Source organism: Macaca nemestrina, chromosome 10 (genome assembly GCF_043159975.1).
Source record: "Macaca nemestrina isolate mMacNem1 chromosome 10, mMacNem.hap1, whole genome shotgun sequence".
In the NCBI taxonomy this organism is placed as follows: Eukaryota; Metazoa; Chordata; class Mammalia; order Primates; family Cercopithecidae; genus Macaca; species Macaca nemestrina.
In genome coordinates this window covers 31,935,708-31,960,275 of record NC_092134.1, presented here as the reverse complement: position 1 = coordinate 31,960,275, position 24,568 = coordinate 31,935,708, and the positions used below count along the sequence as shown (strand labels likewise).

At 38.5% G+C, this 24,568-nt stretch overlaps 1 protein-coding gene and 1 non-coding gene across 4 annotated transcripts in view; both read right to left on the bottom strand.

Moving 5' to 3' along the window:
* LOC105493841 (solute carrier family 5 member 8) overlaps window positions 1-14,893 on the bottom strand; it is a 60,578-nt gene extending 45,685 nt beyond the window's left edge. For all 3 annotated transcript variants that reach the window (XR_011608931.1, XM_011761777.3, XM_071071252.1), the window contains exons 1-3: window positions 14,458-14,893; window positions 9,523-9,588; window positions 7,131-7,182 (exon numbers count right to left, since the gene is read on the bottom strand). Coding sequence is in view for 2 of the 3 variants with exons in the window: in XM_011761777.3 (XP_011760079.1) it covers window positions 7,131-7,182; window positions 9,523-9,588; window positions 14,458-14,808 (469 nt within the window). In the remaining variant the exon portion in view is untranslated. The remainder of the gene's footprint in view (window positions 1-7,130; window positions 7,183-9,522; window positions 9,589-14,457) is intronic.
* Window positions 3,944-4,050, bottom strand: LOC112428902 (U6 spliceosomal RNA). The gene has a single exon (XR_003020965.2). It is a non-coding gene; the product is annotated as a U6 spliceosomal RNA (small nuclear RNA).
* Window positions 14,894-24,568: the final 9,675 nt, after the last annotated feature.

Here is a 24,568-nt window from a genome sequence, read left to right as displayed (position 1 = left end):
GGCTCAAAAACAAACGGAGTTTAAAATTCTATTTGATAATTTTCTACCCTCAGACACACAGATCTGACACTGGCTTAATTCAATACATGGAAAGGCATTTATATTGTAATTAAGCTAAGAAACTCCTTGATACTGTGATGAGTATTTCTTATCTCTCTCCCCATTAGACACAGTTCAAATAAACACTCTATTTTTATGTATTATGTTGCAAATACTTGAATTTGAGGATAATGTTTCATACTGACAATCATAATGACATCAAATTGCTATGATGTGTAGATTCAAATTTCAAATGAAGACAACATTAAATGATCCAAATGTAATCTTTATAACATTGCAGATTGCAGATCTCATTTTAGAAATTTAACAAAGGTGACTGTAATGCTTTTTTTTTGTTTTTTGTTTTTGTTTTTTGGAGACGAAGTCTTGCTTTGTTACCAGACTGGAGTGCAGTGGTGTGATATCTTGGGTTCAAGCAATTCATCTGCCTCAGCCTGCTGAGTAGCCGGGACTACAGGCACGCACCACCATGCCCAGCTAATTTTTTGTATTTTTAGTAGAGACGGGTTTCACTATGTTGGACATGATGGTCTCAATCTCCTGACCTCATGATCCACCTGCCTCAGCCTCCCAAAGTGCTGGGATTACAAGCGTGAGCCACCGTGCCCAGTCGGTAATGCTTTTTTAAAAACTTTTAAGTTCAGACGTACATGTGGAGGTTTGTTACACAGGTGAACTTGTGTCATGGGGGTTCCTTGTACAGATGATTTCATCACCCAGGTATCAAGCTTAGTACCCATTAACCTACTTTTCGTTTTTCCTGATCCTCTTCCTCTTCCCACCTTCCACCCTCCAACAGGCCCCACTGTGTGTTGTTCCCCTCTGTGTGTCCATGTAAACCCACTATTTCACCAGTCCTTGAAGAAGGCGTTACTAAGATATGTGCTACCAAAATGTGATCTAGATGGAGAAAAGTCTTTATAATTTGCTCCTATTTAAGAAGTGGGGAGTCTTATTTCATTTTTTTAAAAGAAAAGAATTGTGCTCGTTTCAGCAGTACATATACTAAAATTAAAGGATAAATCGAAGCCAAAAAATTACTTCTAGGAGAGGGAGAAAATCAGGTAGAGAAGACAGAGATACAAGTCAGGCTACTTTAAACATATTTTGATGTATAGATTTCACTTTGGAATACATAAATATTCCACATAATTATAAATTTAAATTAGAAAAAAAGCTCCTCAAAAATCAATTGCAAAATGAAATAAATGGAACTTAACTGTACATCAAGTTTGTGACATTACTACACAGAGGAAATATGTCACAAAATATTTAACAAGATAATTTAACATACATTCCTACTGAGATACACCTAAGAAAAAAGAACAACAAAGAATAATATTTTTAACTGTGTTAGGCCATTATATTATTCATTATGGCTTAGAGTTGCTCTTCTAAAACTATTACATCCGTGGCTCTCAATCGTGACTGCACATTAAAATCTACAGAGGAGATTTATAAAATCCTGATAACTGGGCCACTCAACAGGCTAATTAACTCAGAGTCCTGGTGATGGGGACCAAGGTATTGGTATTTTTGAAAGCCCCCCAAGTGAGTCCAATATGCAGCCAACGTTAAAATCAGGAGGAACTTAAAGACGGCACCTGCTGGATAAAAATGGGTTGAGAATCAATAATAATACTAACGATAATGCTATGAAATAACAGCAAACATTTAAATCCATGAGTTCGTAATAATTTTTTAAAAATCTCAGTCACCCTTGGGGGATAGTATGGAACCAAGTTAATATTTTTAAAATTCATAAAGGGAAAAATCTGACATTTATCCTCCCTTTCCTATACAAACTATTTTTCAGAGAAGACAAATAGTTGATAACAGGAAGTTTGTCTTTATAGCAGTATTCCATCTAACTAATGAAGAAGAATTCACAGAACCAGAATACTCCATTTTATAAGCCCTAATGAAATAATAAATCTAGAATGATCATCAATAGCTGCTGATAATTTTTTAAACGACATTCTGGGTCTCCTGAAGGAAATAAACTTATAGATACTGCCTATGAAATATGATTTCCAAAAAGTTGAAGCAGAGTCTGAAGAAGAGTCTAGATCTAACTACAACTAGTAAACTATTACCAGTTTACAAGAAATACAGAGGAATGGTGAACATTAAATGACCCCATACAGATGTAATTGTTAAACCTAGAACCTGGAAAACTGGGCAGAACAAATAACCCAGTTTCTTCAGCAAATAAGTTGCAATTTAAATGAAAAGAAATAGAAGGGAGATTGTAAATTTAAAAAGAGACTTTAAAAGAGCTTCAAAATACACTCAGTAAAAATTGACAGAGAAATAGGAGCAATAGAAAAAATGGTAATTATATTTGGAGATTTTAGCATCCTTCTCTCAGCAATTGATAGAACAAGCAAAAAAAAATCCATAAAGATATGGAAGATGTGATGATAACACTATTAGCCAACTAAACGTTTGACCTTATAGAACATTACATCCAACAAGCATACAATATACGTTCTTTTTGAGAGCACATGGAATGTTCAAGATAGACCTGATCCTGGGCCATAAAACAAATTCATAAATTTCAAATGATTAAAATCATATTAGTTCTCTGACCAAAGCAGTATTAATTTAGGAATAAATAACAAAAAGCCATGATAGAAAATCCTCAAATATTGAAAATTAAGCAATACACTTCTAAATAACCTATGGGCAAAAGAAATCACAGGAGAAATTAGAAAATATTTTGAGAAATAAATAAAACCACAAGGTATCAAAATCTATGGGCTGCCGATAAAGCAGTGGTAAAAGAAAAATTAATAACTTTAAATGTTTGCATTATGAAATAAGAAATATTTAAAATCAATGACCTAAGCTTCACCTTAAGAAGCTAGAAAACCCAAAGTGATTAGAAGAAAAGAAACAATAAACAGCACAAATTAATGAAATGGAAAACAAAGAAAATCCACAAGTCAAAACATTGGTTCTTAGAAGAGATTTAAAACATCAATAGAATACTAGAAAGATATATCAAGATAAGAAGATAGAAAAGTTATCTTATCAGTATTAGGAATAATTAGAAGGGATGTCACTATAGATACTATAAACATTAAAAGCATAACAAGAGGGTATTATAAGCAGCTTCATGCCAATGAATTTGATAAGTTAGACCAAATGGAAGCATTCCCTAAAAAATACAATTTACCAAAACTGATGCCACAAGACTTTTAAAATATGAATAACTCTATATTTACGAAAGAAATTGAATCCGTAACCAAAATCTTTCTACAGAAACGAAGAGTAGGCCCAGGTGCCTTCAGGGTGAATTCTACCAAGCATGTAAGAAATAAATACACAATTTTATATAAACTCTTTCAGAAAATGGAGGGAACACTTCTCAATTCATTTATTAAGCCTTATCAAAATGTTATCAAATTGAATTCATTAATATATAAAAAGGATAATATATTATGACCAAGTAGGGTTTATCCCAAGAAAGTAAAACTTGGTTTAATATTCAAAACTCAGTCAAGGTAACTTTCCACATTAACATTGCAATAACACAGGAAAGAGAACTAAGAACCATGAGGATTAGAAAAGAAGTAAAATTGTCATTATTCATAAACAACATGAAAATCCTAAGGGATCTCCAAAAACCTGCTTGATTTAAAAAGTAAATTCAGCAAGTTCTAGGATGGAATATCAACACATAAAAGTCAGTTGTATTTTTATATACTTGCAATGAATAATTGAAAAATATTATAAAACAATGTCATTTGCAATAGCATAAAAACATCAATTATCTAGGTATAAATCTAAGAAATAGTAAAAGACCTCAACATCCAAAGCTACAAAACATTACTGAGACATCTTATTTTATTTTATTATTTCTTTTCTTTCTTTTTTAAAAAATATGGAATGCTTCACAAATTTACATATCATTTTTGTGCAAGGGCCATGCTAACATTCTCTGTATTGCTCCAGTTTTAGCATACGTGCTGCCAAAGTGAGCACTAAGAGAAATTATTAAAGGTCTAGGAATGAATAGATATATCATGTGATGTATTGGAAGAATATCTGCTTTTGTGAAGTGTTCAAGTCTTTGGCTCACTTTTTATTAGGTGATTTGTCTTTATTCACTTTATTATTTCAGGAGCCAATAAGCTAAGCCATAATAGTCTAATAATAAGCTAAGCCGCAATAGTCATATAAAAATGAAAATTAAAACAGCAATAAAATAATAGATAATACCCACTAGAATGACTGAAATAAAAAAGAATAATATCAAATATTGGCAAGGATGTCGAATGACGAGAATTCTCACATATTGCGTAGTGGACATGTAAAATGATACAGCCAGTTGGAAAAGCTGTTTGGCAATTTTTCATAAATTTGCACATATTTCTATCCTCAGCTGGGTCTAAATAGAAATATATATATATATATATTTGTTTTTTTGTTTTTTTTGAGACGGAGTCTCGCTCTGTCGCCCAGGCTGGAGTGCAGTGGCCTGATCTTGGCTCACTGCAAGCTCCGCCTCCCAGGTTCATGCCATTCTCCGGCCTCAGCCTCCCGAGTAGCTGGGACTACAGGCGCCTGCCACCACGCCCGGCTAATTTTTTGTATCTTTTAGTAGAAACGGGGTTTCACCGTGTTAGCCAGGATGGTCTCAATCTCCTGACCTCCTGATCCACCCGCCTCAGCCTCCCAAAGTGCTGGGATTACAGGTGTGAGCCACCGCGCCGGACCTAGAATTATTTTTAATTTTATACTACATCCATGTACTTCATTTCCAATGGAAGTGAAAACAGGCGTCAAAAAGAAAAACAAAATGCACAAAACCTGTAGAAGAATGTTCTTGGCACCCTCACTTCACCATAGCCTAAAACTGGAAACAACCCAGTGTCTCTAACAAGAGAATGGATAAATGGATGTCGGTAGATGCATACAATGAAGTACTACCAGCAAAAAAAAAAAAAAAAAAAAAAAGGAATGAACTACTGATACATGTAGCAGCATGAATGAATCTCAAAACATTTTGCTAAGCAAAAGAAACCAGACATAAAAAGGCTCTATATGATTCCACTTCTATAAAATCTAACAATAGGGAAAACTAGTATATGGTAGCATAAGTCAGAAAATGGTTTCTTGGGCCCATAGGAGGTTTATTAGAAAGACATATAAGGAAAATTCCTGGGAGTGGATGATGGAAATAGTCTGTATCTTGAGCTGGGTGGTAGTTACACGAGCTATGACACAACTATTAAAGCTCATCCAGCTGTACACTTCCCCATGCTCTGTGCATTTTATTGTATGTTGTATGTTGAGGTATATTATATAGACCTCAATAAAAACTAGTTTTCTCAATAGGCATCAGGCGATCAGAAAAAAAAGAAAGAAAGAAAACTGGTTTTCAATTTTGAAAAGCAGAAAAGGGAAACTTAAGAGAGATAGACTGATTGCAATCACATAAGCTTATTTGGATCCTGAATCTAACAAACACTGAAAAAATCAGGGAAATGTGAACACTGACTTGATATGAAATTAAGAGATTAATATTAATATTTTAGATACGATGATGGCATAATTATAGCTTTAAAAGTCTTTATTTCCAAAGGACATACTGAAATACAGATGAAATGACATAACATATTTGCAGAAAAATAATCTGGTAGAGGTAAGGGGGAGTGAATTAAAATAGACCACGAGTTGATAAATATTACTGTAGAGTGATGAATGAGCATATTAAGGTGCTCTATTCTCTCTTAGTATTTGTTTGAGGTTTCCCAAAAAAGAACAAAGGAGGTTAGACCTACAGAATGTGAAGTTTCAATTCAGTCACATAAGCTTTTCTGAGCATCTACTGCACACTAAGTTCTGTGTCTATGCCTGTACCTACAGCCTTGGTCACAGCAAAACACACAAGTGACACTCTAGTCATCAAAACGCCTTCACTTTAGTTCTAATTTACTCTCAGGGAGTGGTTTGAGCCTGATAAGAACAGAATGCTTGATTTCTTCACAGATTAAAGTCAGTCCTCTGATTATTCCCAGAACTACACTTTAAAACCCTAAGATGTTGAACTACACATAAAGCCTAAACAGGTAACTTAGGAAGTTTACAACTCAGTTCTTGATATATGAAATGATCCTCTTGTCATGTTGGTAATACTGATGTGGAACATGCCCAGGACTCAGAGTTCCAGAGCACCTTATACATGAAGTTCCTCTTGGTAATAATACTGTTTACTTTATAAACTTAGGTGATAACTACTGTCATGTCTATCATAAAATCAAGAAAACAGAGTGTAGAGTTAGTAGATTTTCTTCATGTCATATTAACCCCAGGAATCGTACCACATTTCTTCCCATCACAGAGTCCACATGTCCATTTTACAAGGACGTTTTAGAGAAATTCACATCGAATAGATAAGAATTCAAAGGGCATGGTGTTTCCCCAAAACCTTTTGAAACTATGACTAGCATGAACCTTTGCTTCAGTAAACTATCCCAGCCTCACTACATTTATCCTCCCAAATCTAGAGAGTATAGATACTTCGTTGAGCAGCATAATCTTCATAAATTTATTTGTAAGAGTGCTACAGACATCTGTCCTTTTGTCACTAGGAGCAGTCTGATCATTCAAATCACATGCCTCTGTTTCTCTTTCATTTTGGGCCTTATTAGAAGCGTGGAGAAGAAAAGCTTTTCTCCCTGCCAGATTTCACAACAGGCCTGAGCAGAATTATAGGGAAGCTTCCTGGAGATGGGCTCACAGGAGGAGATGCTGTCAATCCTGACTTTGGCTACAGGGGGCTTTAATTCTAAAGGAATGAATGGGCTGGTGAGCACATCCCAGAGAAGTACCACCTGGAGAAGTCCACCTCTGTAATGGTCTACAGACACTTTGGAGTTACCCATCCAAAAACCCAAAGAAACTACCATAGACACTGCACCCGTCCTGCCCCACTAGTAAGGCTGATGTAGGTTACTAGAAGCATTCCTCCATCTCCCCATCTCCCCAAGGAAAAAATAAGGCTTGTTGAAAGTGAACCCCAAAATGTGAGTTACCTAACTGGCAACTCTAAAATGTACCTTGATTCAAAGCCAGGGCAGGGGCATAAATAACAATTCCAGTATACAGAATCTAGGGGGGAGAAAGAAAGCCAAATGAATTAAATGAATTATAAAATTCATGAATTATGTCTGAGTTATAAAATATTGATTGTTTTCCTATAACTTCAATTATGAATTAAAACAATAGTTTCAAAATGCCTAATAAAATTTGTTTGTAACTTGAAAAATATTATTTAAGTAAAGTTGACTCTTCTGTTTATGGTATGGTCATCAGTTAAAAACATTTTTTTGCAACACGCTTATGTAAAAATATGGACTTTTATATGGTGCTTAGTGCAAATGGTCACTGATCCAGCAACTCAATCTTGAAAAAAAAATTTCCCACATCTAAAATAATTAGAAAAAAAGAAAAAATAATAATATAAAAGATGACCCCTCAATTATGTCTTCAAACTGTTAATCCCTGCATAACTAATCGAGAAAACAGTAAAAATTTGGAAAACATATTTCTAAAAGTTTTAATGTTCATAAATTAAACAAAAGTATAAATTTGCACTAAAAAATCCTGAAAGCCAACAAGAACCATATTCTATCTTTTTAATATCATTCATTATTTTCATTCATATATTTAACAACTATTTATTGATCTGGGGTACAATAGTGAGGAAGAGAAATAGTCTTTTCCTCAAAATATAATTTTTACTGTGTTTGATCTTTCAAATATATCCCATAGAAGTGAATTCCATGATTATTCCATAAAAGCATATTATGAAAATAAAAACCTATTCAGCACCTTTTGAATGTTTGATTATATTACATGAGTAGAACTATGAAGTCCTTCAAATGGGAGGTGCTAAATCTCCCCTCTTTTTGCAAAAATGAACTAACTTTCCACAGTCATTATTCTGTCCAAGTTGAAGATTTAAAAACATGACCACAGGCCACCTTCCTAACGCTCGTCCCCACTTCTCATTTCTGTTGGCATTTCTAACAAAGATCCAAAGAGATGTGAACAGTTGGTGAATGCAAGCTACCAGGCTCAACTCTCTAAGAGACCCCAAAGGATTCCTTCCTTTTATACTGCAGTTGTGAAGGACTGATAAAACTTAAGTTACATAATTTGCAAAGATATAAAATGAAGTTGAGTTACATAATTTACAGAGGCACTCTGTCTGTCTCACTGCAGCAAATCCTTAGGTAGCTTTTTTGTTTGTTTGTTTTTTGGTTTTTTTTGGTTTTTGTTTTTTGTTTTTTGAAATAGTCTTGCTCTGTCGCCCAGGCTGGGGTGGTGCAATGGCATGATCTTGGCTCACTGCAACCTCTGCCTCCCATGTTCAGGAGATTCTCCTACCTCAGCCTCCCCAGTCACTGGAATTATAGACACCTGCCATCATGTCTGGCTAATTTTTGTATTTTTGTAGAGATGGGGGTGTCACCATGTGTTGGCCAGGCTGGTCTTGAACTCCTGATCTCAGGTGATCCACTTGCCTCAGCCTCCCAAAATGCTGGGATTACAGGCATGAGCCACTGCAGCTGGCCCTTAGGTAGCTTTTGACTGGAAATGGAATTGAAATTAGAGACAAGAATGCGAATCTCTTCCACAATCTCCATTAGCAAACCCAGCCCTAAAGTGCTTAACTGACAAGAGGAAAATGTGTATATAAATAATCGTGACAATGATCATTACAATCTTCCAGCAGCAGGGTGAACAGTGGAAAGCATTCTCTGTCACTGGCCACTTGGCAAATCCTTGCTTTCCCTTTGTGTCAATCAGTAAATCTATAAGTGCATGTTCTTGAATTACTGGATTGAGTATTTGGCTTTAAAGACTCCTCCAGAGCTTAGGATTCTGTTGTTTTACACTCTAAGGACTGCTTTAGTTGGTTCTTAGAGTCTAATTTTTAAAAGAGCGCTGACTTTTAAAGCATGATTTCAAAGAAAATTATTTCCTACTGTCTTCCTATGGAAGTTAATTTTTTCATACCTACTACTCAATATGTTACAGAAATACTGTGAACATGCTACTTGTTTTCCTTTTGTTAGAATTCCCACTGTCAGCAACAAGTAAGTATCTTTGTCAAGTAGTAATGCCCTTCCTGTCACCTTGGTGGAGGTGAAGGGAGGTCAGATAAAGGAAAGCATACTTTCCGACTGTTGCTTCACCAGCATAATATTTAACATTCACTTAAATCATTCTACTTTTCCAGGAAGTAAAGCATTTACTGAAACCCTGTTTGATGATCTTAAGGGTTGATGCTGTACAGTGACTAGTGTTTCTCCTTTTGTGTTCCCTTATATTTTCAACACCTCTTTTTTATCTTTCATGTGTTTCCTAGGTAAGCTTAATCCAGATGCCATGGTTAAAAACATTTTAGCTGACAAAAGATAAAATAAATGGAGAGCTACTTACTGTTTGAACAATGAACAGGACTGTTCCACAGAGACGAACACATTTGTTAAATCGAAGTTCTAAATACTGTTGCAAAAAAAAAAAAAAAAAAAATGTGAATCCTCTGGATGCCTTTTTTAAAATCAGAACTCAAGAAGAAAATTTAAATTTAGAAATGTAAAGCAACTTCATAACCGATTTGGATTCTGTATTTTTATTTTAGTATTATTTTTATTTATATACAGCAAAATTGACTCTTGTTTTAGCGTACAGTTCAGTGGGTTTTAACACACACAGACTCATGTAACCCTTGTCACAATCAGGACACAAGACAGTTCCATCACCCAGAAAACTCCCTCGGGCTTCCCCTTCATGATCAAGCCCTCCTCCCTCCCCCAAACCCTTGCAATCACTGATCTGCTCTCCCTCTCTAGTTTGGCCTTTTCCAGAATGTCATACAAGTGAAATTACTTTCTATATTTTTAGAGTGAGCAATCTGTTGTTCTCTTTCTCTTGGCATCTACTCCATACATTTTCCTTGACTCACTTGGGGCATCAACCCTTTCTGATTGCAGACTATTGTGATGGAATAGTCATTTGCCCTGCCTCTACTGACCAAGAGGAAGTCACATGATCCCAGCTCAGCCAATCAGCTTTTCCTTCCATTGGGTATTTGAATCTTAAAGGCAGGATACAAAGATAAAACATGACTGATCCTGACAGAGTGGCCTGAAAAGGCTGCCCTGGTTTCTGTCCTTTCCAAGCCTTGCTTACTCAGCTTGTCCCTCTGTTCTATGAGCTACCCCCATGTCCTTCTAACAAATTTTTTTAAACTTAAATCACCCAAGCCAGTTTCTGTTCAGCGCCAACGACCATGCCAATTTTTCCCATTCTACTTGAAATCTGCTACGTCTTATAACATAGTCTGCTTGTCTCCTATGTTATATAATGTATTATAATATATATATTACAGAGTTAGGATCACAGAATTTTGGAGCTGGGATCTAAGACATTCTCTAACTTGAATATAATTACTAAGAAATTTAAAGCGGACAACAATCTTCATATAGTAGAAAAGAAGAAGAAGAAAAAACTGGCGTTAGATAACAATCTGAGGAAAAAACATCTGATATTTTTGCCCCATGATCACGGCTAACACATACAGAGTACTTGCTGTGTGCACAGTCCTCCCAACAACTCTATGAGCCAGATACTGTGTATAAGCCCATGTTAAAGACAAGAACACTGGGACTCAGAGAGAACACCAAGTTGACAACCTTGAAAACTTGTCAGGGCCACAGTACACATGTAAAACCTTTGATGCCAAAATCTGTGCACATTATTCGGCATATATAAACAATCTGACTACATATTTAAGACTCAATAAATGAATGGATGAAACTAACACAAAGTAAGACCCCACTCCCAAATCACTGATGGATGACAAATACACAGTACCGTGTAGTACGCTGGAGGAAGAGTTCTGGCCCTTGACCCAGTCCCACACCTGACTCCATCAGCTTGTGGCAATCATTCTCCAAATGTCAGGTTCTTTCTCTTTAAAATGAGGGGCATAATAATAATTTGTTTCCCTCTCACTTTGTAGGGTTTGGAGACTATTCAATGACATAAACGGATGGGGAAATGTAAACTCAAAAAGTAAGATATTAAGAAGTTAGTGGTATCCAAATCAATGGACCTGAAGAAAATTGAATCTCAATGAATTACATATATCAAAATCATTCAATAATATTTTGGAAGCCTTTTTAGAAGACTGGAGAAGTTTATTAAGCCTGGAAACAGGGCAGTATTATTGTATTTCTTTAGAAGTTTATTTTTTGTTTATTTGTTTTGTAAATCTCTATGAGTCACTAAACATGTGAATGGACATCAATAGAAGAGAAGTCTTGTTTATGCTAGATACATGCATCCAAATTGCTGGAGACACAAATAAATTGAACCAAGCTGAACCACGTAAGTTGATCAGTTGATCCAGGGAAACCTGTGATTTAAGCTCAAGGACCAACTCAAGATAGAACCAAGAAGTCTATTACGATCTCAGTCATCAATTACTAGGCTGCCTTAGGGAATACTTGTAAGATTTCTAGACATAATTATAGAGTAATGATAGGTGCCTAAATTAATCATGATCTCTCATTGTCCTCAGAACTTTGAATCATTTCTGTTGATATGAATAAATATATAAATAATAAGCAAACATGAGGTCTAAGCAACTCAGTTTAAACACAGATTTAGTTGGCTCCAGAAAGATCTTGAAGAATTGATGGATCAAATTGGATTCCTGCATTATACTTGGGTCTGGAAATTGCTAAACACCTATCAGGACTACATTTTGAAGGCAGTGATAAATGAAAAAAAATGTTTGTGAACAGCTAATTTTCGCTAAAAAAATGTCAACAGGGAGAGATTTCATACTTGAGCAAGAATGCCAGGTTTTCAATCACTCAACACTGTACTGCATATTCTGTATAGATTCTGTACCTCTCAGCATAAAACAATAAATAATATACTCCACAGGAAAGTCTTTGCCATGACCATTAGGGAGGGTCTTAGCATGTTGCCTAACTTCCCTGTTCCCAACTGCCTGGTACCCCAGAGGTGGATGCCTGCAGTGTGCCCACAACTTCACGCGTCCTCTATTGCTCCCCTTGTTCTCTCTGCACTGGTGTAAGTACTGCTTGGGGTTATAACAGACTCATCAGAGCCTTCAGAAGCAGCCAGTATGCTGCTAGGCATATGTCTACACTGCTTCACATTCCTAGTAGCTTAACTTACTCTGAGTCTCCGTCCACAAAATGGGGCTCTTGATAGTACTTCCCTCATAAGGATTGTTCTGAATGTGAGTCAGATAATGTATGTAAAACATGCAATGTAGGCCAGTGCCTGGCATGTGTTGAGCATTCAATGAACTTTTGTTTTTTGCCATTTTTAGCTGGAACCCCTGCTAACTTAGCCTCTACCACTGCAAACATGAGGGAAATCTGTTTCTGGTTGAGTTAATATTGTAGCCCCGAAGAGGCATGGGTCAGTGATTATGAGAGCAGCATTCATCTGTAGAGATGAAGTCCTCATGTCAGATTCTTCAAACCCTTTCCAAGTTTGGGAATTGGTTAGCTGTAGATCAGAGCTCACAGACTCAAATGCCTCCAGGTTCCATCAGGTAACATACATAAGTGACATTGACCAGGTGTTCACATATTAACATGTTGGAATATTCCTCCCAGCCACTAAGATATATGTTTTCTTACATCTCCCTGGAAACAAGAGATCCCTTTACCCCTGTCCATTTTCCCTTTCACATTTTTTGATAAAGACATAAATGCAGATAAAAATTTCTCTACCAAAAAACAGTCACCATGAAAACACAAAGACCTCAATATCAAAGTTTAATAGAGAGTGACAGCAAGAGCTGTAAACTCGAGTTCCTGTGGCCACAGGGGGCATGGGCCCACTGTTACCAGCCTTTTGAGTTCTCAAAAGAAGTCATAGTCCGAAATTATATTTTGTTTCTCCTCACTATAAGGAGAAGTAAAAAAAAAAAAAAAAAAAATGACTGAGAACTGAATTTGGTCTGGGGAATTTCACCAGTTTGTCACTTCTGAGCAAACCTGAGAAACTGCATCCTGCTCACTTCTGGGATGATTACTGGGCTCTCCCAAACACAGCATCAGAGTGAATGGAAGGCAACGCTGCCCGGGGTGCCTCGCCCTGGAAGACGTCACTAGAGCCCAGGCAGAATGTGTCACCAATGTTTGTTGTGCCATTGAGGCCCTGTCCCCAGCACCAGTTGAACCAGCCTCACTAGGAAAGCACCTGCCAGAACCCCTGGATTGGAGTTCTCTGGGTTAATGGCTTAATAGAGAGGAAACTTTTGAAGGTTTGTTCCATGGAGCTCATGGATCAGTGCCTGGGTGAAGGAGACCACGGAAGGCACTGAACTGGGCCCCGCCACTCCCCTGAGCTTTGATCCCGCCCCCCCACCTCCCATTAAACAGCTCTTTAAACTAAACATGCATCATATTCTCAAAGCCCTTTCCTGCAGACAACTTGAGAAAACCTATAGCCAGGGGATCTGTGCAATAGAGGAAAGACAGTTTTCCTTAATTATCTTTCCGTAGAGAAGGCAGAGCTGTTTGAGAACCATGCTGCCTAATTTTCTTACCGATCCCAAGATAACTACCACCACCACAACTAGCACCACCACAATAATTATGGCCAACATCTATCCGGCACTTACTCTGTGTCAAACACTGTTCTAAATGCTACACCTTGCATTATCTCATTTAATCCTCCCAACAACTGGATGGGGTAGGTGATATTATTTTAATTTTGAGGAAATAGGCACAAAAGGTTGAGTAAGTCATCCAAGGTCACCCAGCTAGTAAGTGGTAGAATCTGGTCCCAAATACACTTACTGGTACACCTTAGCCACTTGGGTGCCTGTTTCAGTGGAAAGGGGGTGTGTGTGGAAGGGGAAGGAAGGGGAGCACAAATTCTTCACCGTCTTGGAAGAGTGAATGGCACTGAGGACCTGAAACAAGAGGATTCATTTCAAGAAGCAGGGCCTGAGACCTGAAGAACTTACCTTCCCCCCAAATCTTTCCTCTTGCTTGGGAATCAAAGATGCTAAAGGTAGAAAGGATCTTAGCGAGCACTACTATTCCAATCCGTTCACTTTGGAAGCCTCTTTTTTTTCACTAAGCCCAGGAGAGTAAATCCCAAGGATTTTTTCACCCTTAGAGGATACCTCTCAGTAGAAGGGAAGGGATGCCAGGGGAGGGTCGGGGGACAGGGAGGAAGGTAGGGAGGGTGATGATGGACGGGGAGAGATTTCGATGTGGCGGTGAGAGTCTGCCCCCAAGAAAACGCCTCCAGAGGTCTGCAGAGTCCCCTTACCCCGCGCCCTCCACGGTCCCAGCCCACCCTGCCCCTTACCTCGTAGGTGCTGGTAATTCCCAGTTTGTAGAACACCGGGAGGAAGACCTCCGCGCTGATGACCACTACAAAGAAGTAGGTGAAGGCAAAGATGCTAAAAATGGCCCCAAAACGGTAGACCTCGGAGGGGGTGCCCAGGACGGTGACGGCCGACATGAAGCTAGCGGTGAGGGACAGCGCCACGGGCACGGCCGTCATTCTGCGGCCACCCATTAGGAAATCCTTGGAGGTCTGCTGGCCGCCCCCAGCGAAGGCGTAGTAGATGCCTATGGCGGCCGAGATGACCAGCATGCCCGCGAACACCACGTAGTCCCACACCACGAAGGTGCCAATGCCCCGCGGCATGTCCATGGCCGCACGGTCGTCTGAGCCCTGCGCGCAAACTGGTGTCCCAGCGGCGCGCAGCCCAAGCCAGGCGCGCACTTCTTATCCCAGATCCCCGGCGCGCAGGCGTGGCGTCCCGCGGGGAGGCGTCCGCCAGGTGTCGGCCTCCGAACGCACCCTGAGGCGGGGTGAGGGCTGGCAGTCGCCCCTGCACCCGCCGCTGCGAGCCGCGCCCCTCAAAACCGGGTCTGGGACCTCGGAAAATCAGTCCGCTGTCCTGAGGGCTCACCAGGTGAGGAACTGGAGAGGCCGAGTTCGTCAAGGCGCCAGGGACACCTGAGCAGATGAGAACTGGAGCCTCCAGCTGCTTCCAACGAATCTACACAGGGAGCGCTCCGCGCAAATTTTGTTCGAGTGGTACCCGAGGGGACGCACCATTTAAATAAGCAGGCGACCGGTGGGAGAATGTGGGACAAAGGGCAGTTGTCACGTCTTGAATTTTAGCTTTCGGTTCAACAGTCCGGGTCCTTAGGGAAAGGGATGCCTGGAGTTTTTAGACTGCCTTATTTGTTAGGTTAATGGGTGACAGTAGATTAATGCGGGTGACAATCTGTAGTGAACCGAGATCCCAGTCCTTAGACAGGTCAGCGATCATAAAGGAGAGCAGAAAATGTGTGCTATTGTTTCCTTGTGTTTTTACTCAACAAACATTTCTGATCCCCTTCAGACTGTTATTGGAAATAGTAGTTACTGGAAGATTAGCAATAATACCCACTTTTTAACGAGCCTTCATGTGACACATACATGCTTGGCACGTTTTATATTAGTCAGTGTAATTCTTTTGATGAACCAGTGTAATTCTCATCACCCTTGAGATAGGCATTTTCAAATGCAGAAATTACTGTAGAATGATTAAGTCACTTGCCCAATCAACTGGCAGAAATTAAGATCTTTAATCTAGGTCAGATTTCAGTGTTTGCTTTCTTAATCACAGTGTGTAGATATGTGTTATAGGTAGGCAAAATGTGAACACTTAAATGAAGACACTTGAAAGCACTGAAGTAAAGATCATTTCCAGTATCAGCACTCAGGACATATTTTAAATGGCTTGTCTTGAAATACTATTAACACATGAATCGCATGTGATTCTCAGGTTTTCCTTCTAAAATAGACACTCCAGCCAAATGTGCTCAGCTATCAATATATTTCAGGCAGTCCTTGTTCATTTTTATACAACTTTATAATATACCAGTTGGTCCTAGGTAACCAATCCACAGAATGAGTTTAGTCTAGGCTAGTGTATGAAAAAAAAAGCTATATCAGATTTTATTTTTTGTAAATTGATGTTATTTGTATAATATTTTCAGAAGGAAATAAAGAGGGAAATAGAAGCTAAATCCAAGTAATTCAATTGGTTAAACAAATATGTGGTATGGAATTATATCCTACCAGTGTGAAATGTACTATATGTATATATTACATGATATTATGTATATGTATAATATTATACATATATAATACATAAAATTATATATGTATATTATATAAATTTTATATATAGAGAGAGAGAGAGAGAGCGCAACCTGTTAGAATAACACACAAAAGAATCCAGCTTGATCCTTCTAGGAATTGGATTCACTTCTGGGAATTTCTTTAAAGCCAATAGCCCTAGATATGGGAAATGCTATCTAAACAAAATTCATCTTCTTTTGGACACCTAGAGTTAAGAACAGAGCTTCAGGCAGCTAATGATCAACACATTTCCGTAGTCATGTTAGAAGCAGAATAGTCTGAGGTTAAACCTGTAGACTGCAAACTGACCTCTTCACTGCCACCTATGAGCCATGATATCTTAGCCAAGTGCTTCCTTCTATGTCTTAGTTTCCCATATCTTAAATGGGAATATTGGTTTTTATCTCATGGAATTAAAATGCGTTAAATGAGATTATATGTGAATAGACCCTGACACTATAAAATACTAGCATCGTATGATTGTTTAGCTGCCTTCCAATTTATTGAGAATTGGGCTAGTGTAAGTTATGGCTTGGAAGTACTGCTATTAAACACAGCTTCTGTTTTCCCAAGCTATGTCATCTTGCTATAAAACACTTATGTAATGCCATGAACTATGTGTAATCCATACCCTATTCTTCTTTCACATCTTTTGAGTGCCTGATATATGTCTCCAAATAATATTTTCATGAAGAATACGTGAATGCTCTATTTCCTGAGCCTTTGAATATATGGTATTGTTCATCTGTTGTCTTCATATATGAGAAAAAAAAAATTCAGCTGAGAAAATTCTTAGGTCACAGTCTTCTTCTTCAAAAAATTTTAAGTATTTTTTCTGTTGTCTTCTGGCATTTCTTATTGGAGAGCTATCTCCAATAGCTAAATTTTTGTTTCCTCATAAATAACCTGCTTTATGGCAGAATACTAATAGATGTGGTTTTTTTCTTTATACTTGCATTCCCAAACGTTTGCAGGGTATTTCTAGAATAGCCCTCTTTTCATTACTATCATCTAGAATGGTGAGTCCTTTCAATTTGAATAGTCAGGTCTTGTTTTTTAAAGTGATATCTTTAATTACTGTTGTTCTAATTGTTCTAGTATCTTCCTCAGAAATGTATAATTCTTAAATAAATCTCTCCAGTTCTCTATATTATTCTTTTTTTTTTTTTTTTTTTTTTTTTTTTTTTGAGACGGAGTCTTGTTCTGTTGCCCAGGCTGGAGTGCAGTGGCGTAATCTCAGCTCACTGCAACCTCCACCTCCCAGGTTCAAGCGATCCTCCTGCCTCAGCCTCCTGAGTAGCTGAGACTACAGGTACACACCACCACACCCGCCTAATTTTTGTATTTTTAGTAGAGATGGGGTTTCACCATGTTGGCCAGGATGGTCTCTATCTCCTGACCTCGTGATCTACCTGCCTCGGCCTCCCAAAGTGCTGGGATTACAGATGTGAGCCACCATGCCCAGTTCCAGTCCTCTATATTATTCACTTGAATCCTCTTTTCTTTTGCCCACATACCTGAAGAGATCTTAAGTTTGTCTTTCATGTCATTGACTCTGGTGTCTGTCATAGTAATGCTACAGGAGTCTACATTCCTACTCCCAATGTAGATTTTACTTTTGCCGTTACATTTTTAACGTCACTGACTTTTAAAAGTAATATTTTCCCTTTTATCTCATTCTAAAGTCTTTTCACCTTTAGAATGCCAAACAGTTTTCTTAAAATATTTTTTAAATTCTAGGAGCAAATAATTTTATAGTGATTTTCTTTCTCTGAGTCTTTGAAGCATTGATCCCATTCTTCTGCCCCTCAGGAGCTTCTCATAGGATATATATTGATGATTTTTCTGGCAATCATCTCAAATGGAAGAGTAATTTCCAGACTTAGTGTTAGTCAAAAGATCAGTTGTGTCGTTTTCTATCTTATTATTACATTCTTTGGGGCTCTAGGTTTTACAATGGGATCACATAGCAAAGTTTAGTACCTAACTCAACAGCATGATAAGCTGATTTGCATTTCTTATGACTCTTTTGGCTAGTTCCCACTGTCTGGCATTCTCACTGTCTGGCGTTCTCACATTATCACCATGAAATACCATCATAAAGCCATTGGTTACAGCATCCACTGCATCTGAGGTTCTTCCATCTCTACCAAACTATAGTGCTTTACTTGTAAGGATGACCCCTCCCAAGATTCACTGCACTGCCAGTTTACTCTACCCCCGTAAGCATCCAGCCAGAGGATGACGTGAGATAATATGTTCTTTGGAGGTGGCAGCCTCTGATTGTAGAAAGAAAGATGCACTTTGGTGAAAATCATCCAACAACAGACGGCTGGCTGCCCAATTGATATGGTTTGGCCATGTCCCCACCCAAATCTCATCTTGAATTGTAGCTTCCATAATTCCCACATGTTGTGGGAGGGACCAAGTGGGAGATAATTGAATCATCCCCCATACTATTCTCGTGGTGGTGAATAAGTCTCGTGAGAGCTGATGGTTTTATAAGGGGAAACCCCTTTCGCTTGGCTCTTATTCTATCTTGTCTGCCACCACATAAGACATGCCTTTCACCTTCTGCCATGATTGTGAGATCTCCCCAGCCACGTGGAACTGTGAGTCCATTAAACCTCTTTTTCTTTACAAATTACCCAGTCTCAAGTTTGTCCTTATTAGCAGTGTGAAAACGGACTAATACAGTAAGTTGGTACTGGTACAGTGGAGTGCTGCTGTAAAAAATTCCGAAAATGTGGAAGAGACTTTGGAACTTGGTAACAGACAGTGGTTGGAACAGTTTGGAGGGCTCAGAAGACAAGAAAATGTGGGAAAGTTTAGAACTTCCTAGAAACTTGTTGAATGGCTTTGACAAAAAATGCTGATAATGATATGGACAAAGAAATCCAGGCTGAGGTGGTCTCAGATGGAGATGAGAAACTTGTTGGGAACTGTAGTGAAGGTGACTCTTCCTATGTTTTAGCAAAGAGACTGATGGCATTTTGCCCCTGCCCTGGAGATTTGTGGAACTTTGAACTTGAGGAAGATTATTTAGGGTATCTGTTAAAAGAAATATCTAAGCAGCAAAGCACTCAAGAGGTGACTTTGGTGATGTTGAAAGCATTCGGTTTTAAAAGGAAGCAGAGCATAAAAGTTTGGAAAATTGACAGCCTGATGATGCAATAGAAAGGAAAAACCCATTTTCTGGGATGAAATTCAAGCCTGCTGCAGAAATTTGCATAAGTAATGAGGAGCCAAATGTTAATCTCCAAGACAATGGAGGAAATGTCTCCAGGCCATCCCAGACCTTTGCAGCAGCCTTTCCCATCACAGGCCCAGAGGCCTAGGAGGAATCATACAGCATTTGTCTTCTTGTGACTAGTTTATTTAACTTAGCATAATACTCTCAAGATTCATCCACATTGTAGCATAGGTCAGAATCTCCTTCCTTTTTAAGGCTAAGTTATATTCCATCTTATGGATATACCACATTTTGCTTATCCATTCATCTGTCAGTGAACGCTTGGGTTACTTACACATTTTCGCTATTGCGAATAATGCTGCTAGAAGAGGAATGTACAAATGTTTCATAAAAGCCTTACTTTCAAATATTTTGTGCATATCCCTAAAAGTGGAATTTCTGGATCATATGCTAATTCTATTTTTTTTTTTTTCAAGAACTGCCATACTGTTTTCCACAGTGGCTGTAACATTTGACATTCGCACCAACAGTGCACAAGCATTCTAATTTCTCCACACCCTTGTCAGCACTTTTTTTTTTTTTTAAATAGGAGCCATCCTATGGGTGTGAGGTGGTATCTTATAGTTTTGATTTGCATTTCACTAATAATTAGTGATGTTGGGCACCTTTTCATGTGCTTATTGCCATTTGTATATCTTCTTTGGAGAAGTGTTTATTAAGTATTTTGCCCATTTTAAATTGTTTTTTGTTGAATTGTAAGATTTCTCTACATATTCTGGATATTAATCCCTTATCAAGTATATGGTTGGTGAATACTTTCTCCCATTTTGTGGGTTACCATTTTCCTCTGTTGATAGTGTCTTTTGATGCACAAAATTTTAAAATGATTATGTAATCCAATTTATTGACTTTTGTTCCCTGTTCCTTTGGTGTCATATCCAAGAAATCATTGCCAACTCTAGTATCTTCAAGTCTTGACCTATGTTTTCTTCTAAGAATTGTATCATTTTAGGTCATAAAAAGTTTTTGATCCATTTTGAGTTAATTTTTGTATATGGTGTTAGGTAAGGGTCCAGTTTGATTCTTTGGCATGTGGATATTCAGTTTTCCTAGCACTATTTGTTGAAAATACTACCCTTTGGCCATTGAAAGGTCTTGGTACCCTTGTCAAGAATCATTTGAGTTGCCTTTGAATTTAAAATTTCATTGGCTTGTTGTCTAAAAGGATTATAGTATAAAAAGGTAGATAATGTTAGCTATAAGGTAAAAATCCTCACTTTTTTGTTTTTCTCCAAAACTTTTCTACTGAGTTCAGTTTTATTCCTCTTGCTAATCAATGAACTTAAAAACATAAAAATACCTAATATGCCTATTTTTATAATGCTTTATAACTGCATAGTTCTTTCAAGTTTTGGAAGTATATTCACATTTAGTATATTATGAAAAATGTTAGTTTAAACAATAGGGCAAGGCACCAGTAATCCCAGCATTTTGCAAGGCCGAGGTAAGAGTGTCCCTTAAGGCCGATAGTTCGAGGCTGCAGTGAACTATGATCAGACCACTGCATTAAATAGGTATATATGCACTTTTCTTTAGTCCCATATTTTGGTGTGTTTTTAAAGTTTGGAAAAATACCTTTTTTTCCCAGAAATTAGTTGCTGGCCCTTTGCTACACCTGAAGATTATAGATAGATATTAAGAAGAGAGTCAACAGAACCAAGTAGGCTTCCCTAGGGTGAAAATAAGTTTGTATCTTCTGTTACTCATGTCACATTACTAGGCAATGTTTACTTACTACTTATTCTATAACAAGGAAACAAAGATGAAGTTTATATCAAAAATTACAGTATTACATTATAAGTCATTTCACATGTTTTTGGAGTAGGTTTCTTTTATAGAACTATAGGAATAAATGAACTTTTCATTTTTTTTGAAGCAAAGTAGTCAGAGGGACGCCAATGGAAAAGACTGATAATTGGCAGTAATTCTTTCCAAGTGGAGAAAGGACCTAGAATGTGCTGACTTGTATCATAGCTAATGCAAGGATAGAATCTACTCCAAGAGCTATTTAATTTTCATCATAAAACCTAACCACCCCCAGCTGGGTGCCGTGGCTTACGCCTGTAATCCCAGCACTTTGGGAGGCCAAGGTGGGGGGATCACAAGGTCAGGAGATTGAGACCATCAAGGCTAACACAGTGAAACCCCGTCTCTACTAAAAAAAAAAAAAAAAATTAGCCGGGCATGGTGGTGGGTGCCTGTGGTCCCAACTACTTGGGAGGCTGAGGCAGGAGAATGGCATGAACCTGGGAGAACTTGCAACAGTAAGGTAGAATTTGCAACAGTAAGCCAAGATCACGCTACTACACTCCAGCCTGGGCAACAGAGTGAGACTCTGCTTCAAAAAAATAAATAAATAAAAAATAAAAAAACCTAACCACCCCCAGGCATCCTGGAACAGACACACCTAGTTTCTCTCTCCCTCAAATGGTTCTTTCACTAATTAATGCTCTCAACCTATCTCCTCCTGTTAGAATCTTACCCATCATTTAAGGTGGTCTCAGTTGTCAAAATTTTTCATGTAATATTTCACTATTTCTAATCCCACCTGCTCCAAACCATATGTGCTCTCTCTCCCTCTTTGAGCCCCCTTAGCATATATTTCTTAGTCTTCACAGTAGTATTATATTATAGTTGTTTGAATCAAGACTTGTAATATGGGAGTATCTCATGGATCCCATGAGGCCAAAAGCAGGACAAGAAAGCCACTCTGCATGCCTCTTTCTCTCCAGATGTGTTTTCTCTGCATTGCCACTGGTGCCTGGTCAGAAATATCCAAGCCAGTGCTTCTAGGCCCTTAAATCAGTGGACAGCAGAGACTGATCGGCACCTTTGAATTCTAATTTTCAATTCTTTGAAGAGGAAATCCAATTGGTTTGGCTTAGGTCACATTCCTCTAATTTAATCAGCTGCAGTAAGAAGGGCAGGGTTCCTGTTTGTGGCTTCCCAGATTCATCCTGTGGGTGGGAAAAGGGGACTGGGTCTCCATGTAGGCGGGTGGCTAGACATGTGTAGCTGGCTAGACATTCTGAAGCTGTCTCCTCTATTAATCACTTGTGTCATTTTATTATCTCCTGTGAGACACTGTAAGCTCCTTGGGAAAAGGGACTGTTGCTTGCTCATCTTTGTAAAGCCCCAGAGCCCAGTACTGCTTATTGCATAAACAAAATGCTAAACCCGCAATTGTATTGATACTACTTCACAATGCATTTTGGCATCAAGAATTTCCCCAAAATTTCTAAAACTGAAATTTGAAAATCTGAGCATGATCTTATTAGGCCATGAATCTAGGCTTACTCATACGCTTTCTTATCAGGGAGAAAAAAAAAAGCCAATTTTCTCACTTTTTGAGAGGAAAATTAAAGGAATATATACTCCTAACTTAATTCCCTATGGTCTGTTTACTTCTCGCCTTGAAATCACAGTCACAATTGCTAGAGGGCTCTGAGAATATCCTGTTGAAATGGAAAAGAAAGAGAAGACTGTAAGAATCCCTCGGCCGGGCGCGGTGGCTCAAGCCTGTAATCCCAGCACTTTGGGAGGCCGAGACGGGCGGATCACTAGGTCAGGAGATCGAGACCATCCTGGCGAACACGGTGAAACCCCGTCTCTACTAAAAAATACAAAAAACTAGCCGGGCGAGGCGGCGGGCGCCTGTAGTCCTAGCTACTCGGGAGGCTGAGGCAGGAGAATGGCGTAAACCCGGGGGGGTGAGCTGAGATCCGGCCACTGCACTCTAGCCCGGGCGACAGAGCCAGACTCCGTCTCAAAAAAAAAAAAAAAAAAAAAAAAGAATCCCTCTACAGGATACTTTCTTAATGTCCTTCCACCTAGAAACCCTGAGTAACTTGGGAATCTAAAGAGTGAGTAACAACAGATGGTGTCATCACAGTGCTTGAGTTGGGAAAGGTGCCAATGAATCAGGACTTAGCACCCCTACCCCTCACATCTGCCTTATTTATTTATTTTTCTTATCTGAGTCTCACTCTAATCTCTTCAGTAGAATCAATTCCAAGTTGGAGCAACAAAAACTTTTATTCAGTTACAGAATCAACTCACTCAACAAACTTAGTAGGAATTTTATCTGATGCCCTGGAGTGCTTCCTGTCAGATAATGAGGGCTGTGAAATTCCTCCTGTTCCTCCTTTTTCCAGAACTGCCCAGGTGTTTAGTAAGGGCCAACCTTTGAACAGTCACGGCTTATATCCTTAGCCTAGATTTCTGCCACAGGTGTTTCCTTTCTTTTGCTACTTGATATTTGTTACTCTTCCCAAATTTCAACCTCTTTTTCATATGTATATTTTATTGCAACAAGCTCAAATCTTCTTTTGGATAGAGAAAGTTATGAATGAAGATGGAAAAATACCTAGGAAAATATAGGGATTGTATATACTCCACTAAAATGGAATAAAAAAAGTGTTTAGCTTACAGGGACAAAGAGAAGGAGACAAGGGGTGACTGTAGATAAATACAATTTATCAACTGTGTTCAATACAATTTTGGAAGAATGAATGCAGATGAACAAGTGGAAATTGACTTCAATTTTAGCTTTCTTCATTTGTTAAATACCTTAAAAGATGAAAGGCAACAAGAAAAAAACAATCTGTATTATAGTGCTCCCTGATATGGTTTGACTGTGTCCCCACCCAAATCTCATCTTGAATCATAGCTCCCATAATTCCCACATGTTGTGGGAGGCACCCGGTGAGAGATAATTGAATCATAGGGGCAGTTTCCCACATACTTTTCTCCTGTTAGTGAGTAAGTCTCAAGAAATTTGACAGTTTTATAAGCGGAAACCCCTTTTGCTTGATTGTCTGTCTCTCTCTCTCATTCTCCCTGGGGCCATGTAAGACGTGCCTTTCACCTTCCACCGTGATTGTGAGGCCTCCCCAGCCACGTGGAACTGTGAGCCCATTAAACCTCTTTTTCTGTATAAATTACCCAGTCTCGGGTATGTCTTTATCAACAGCGTGAAAACAGACTAATACACCCCACTAAGAAATGTCCAAAATCAGAGAT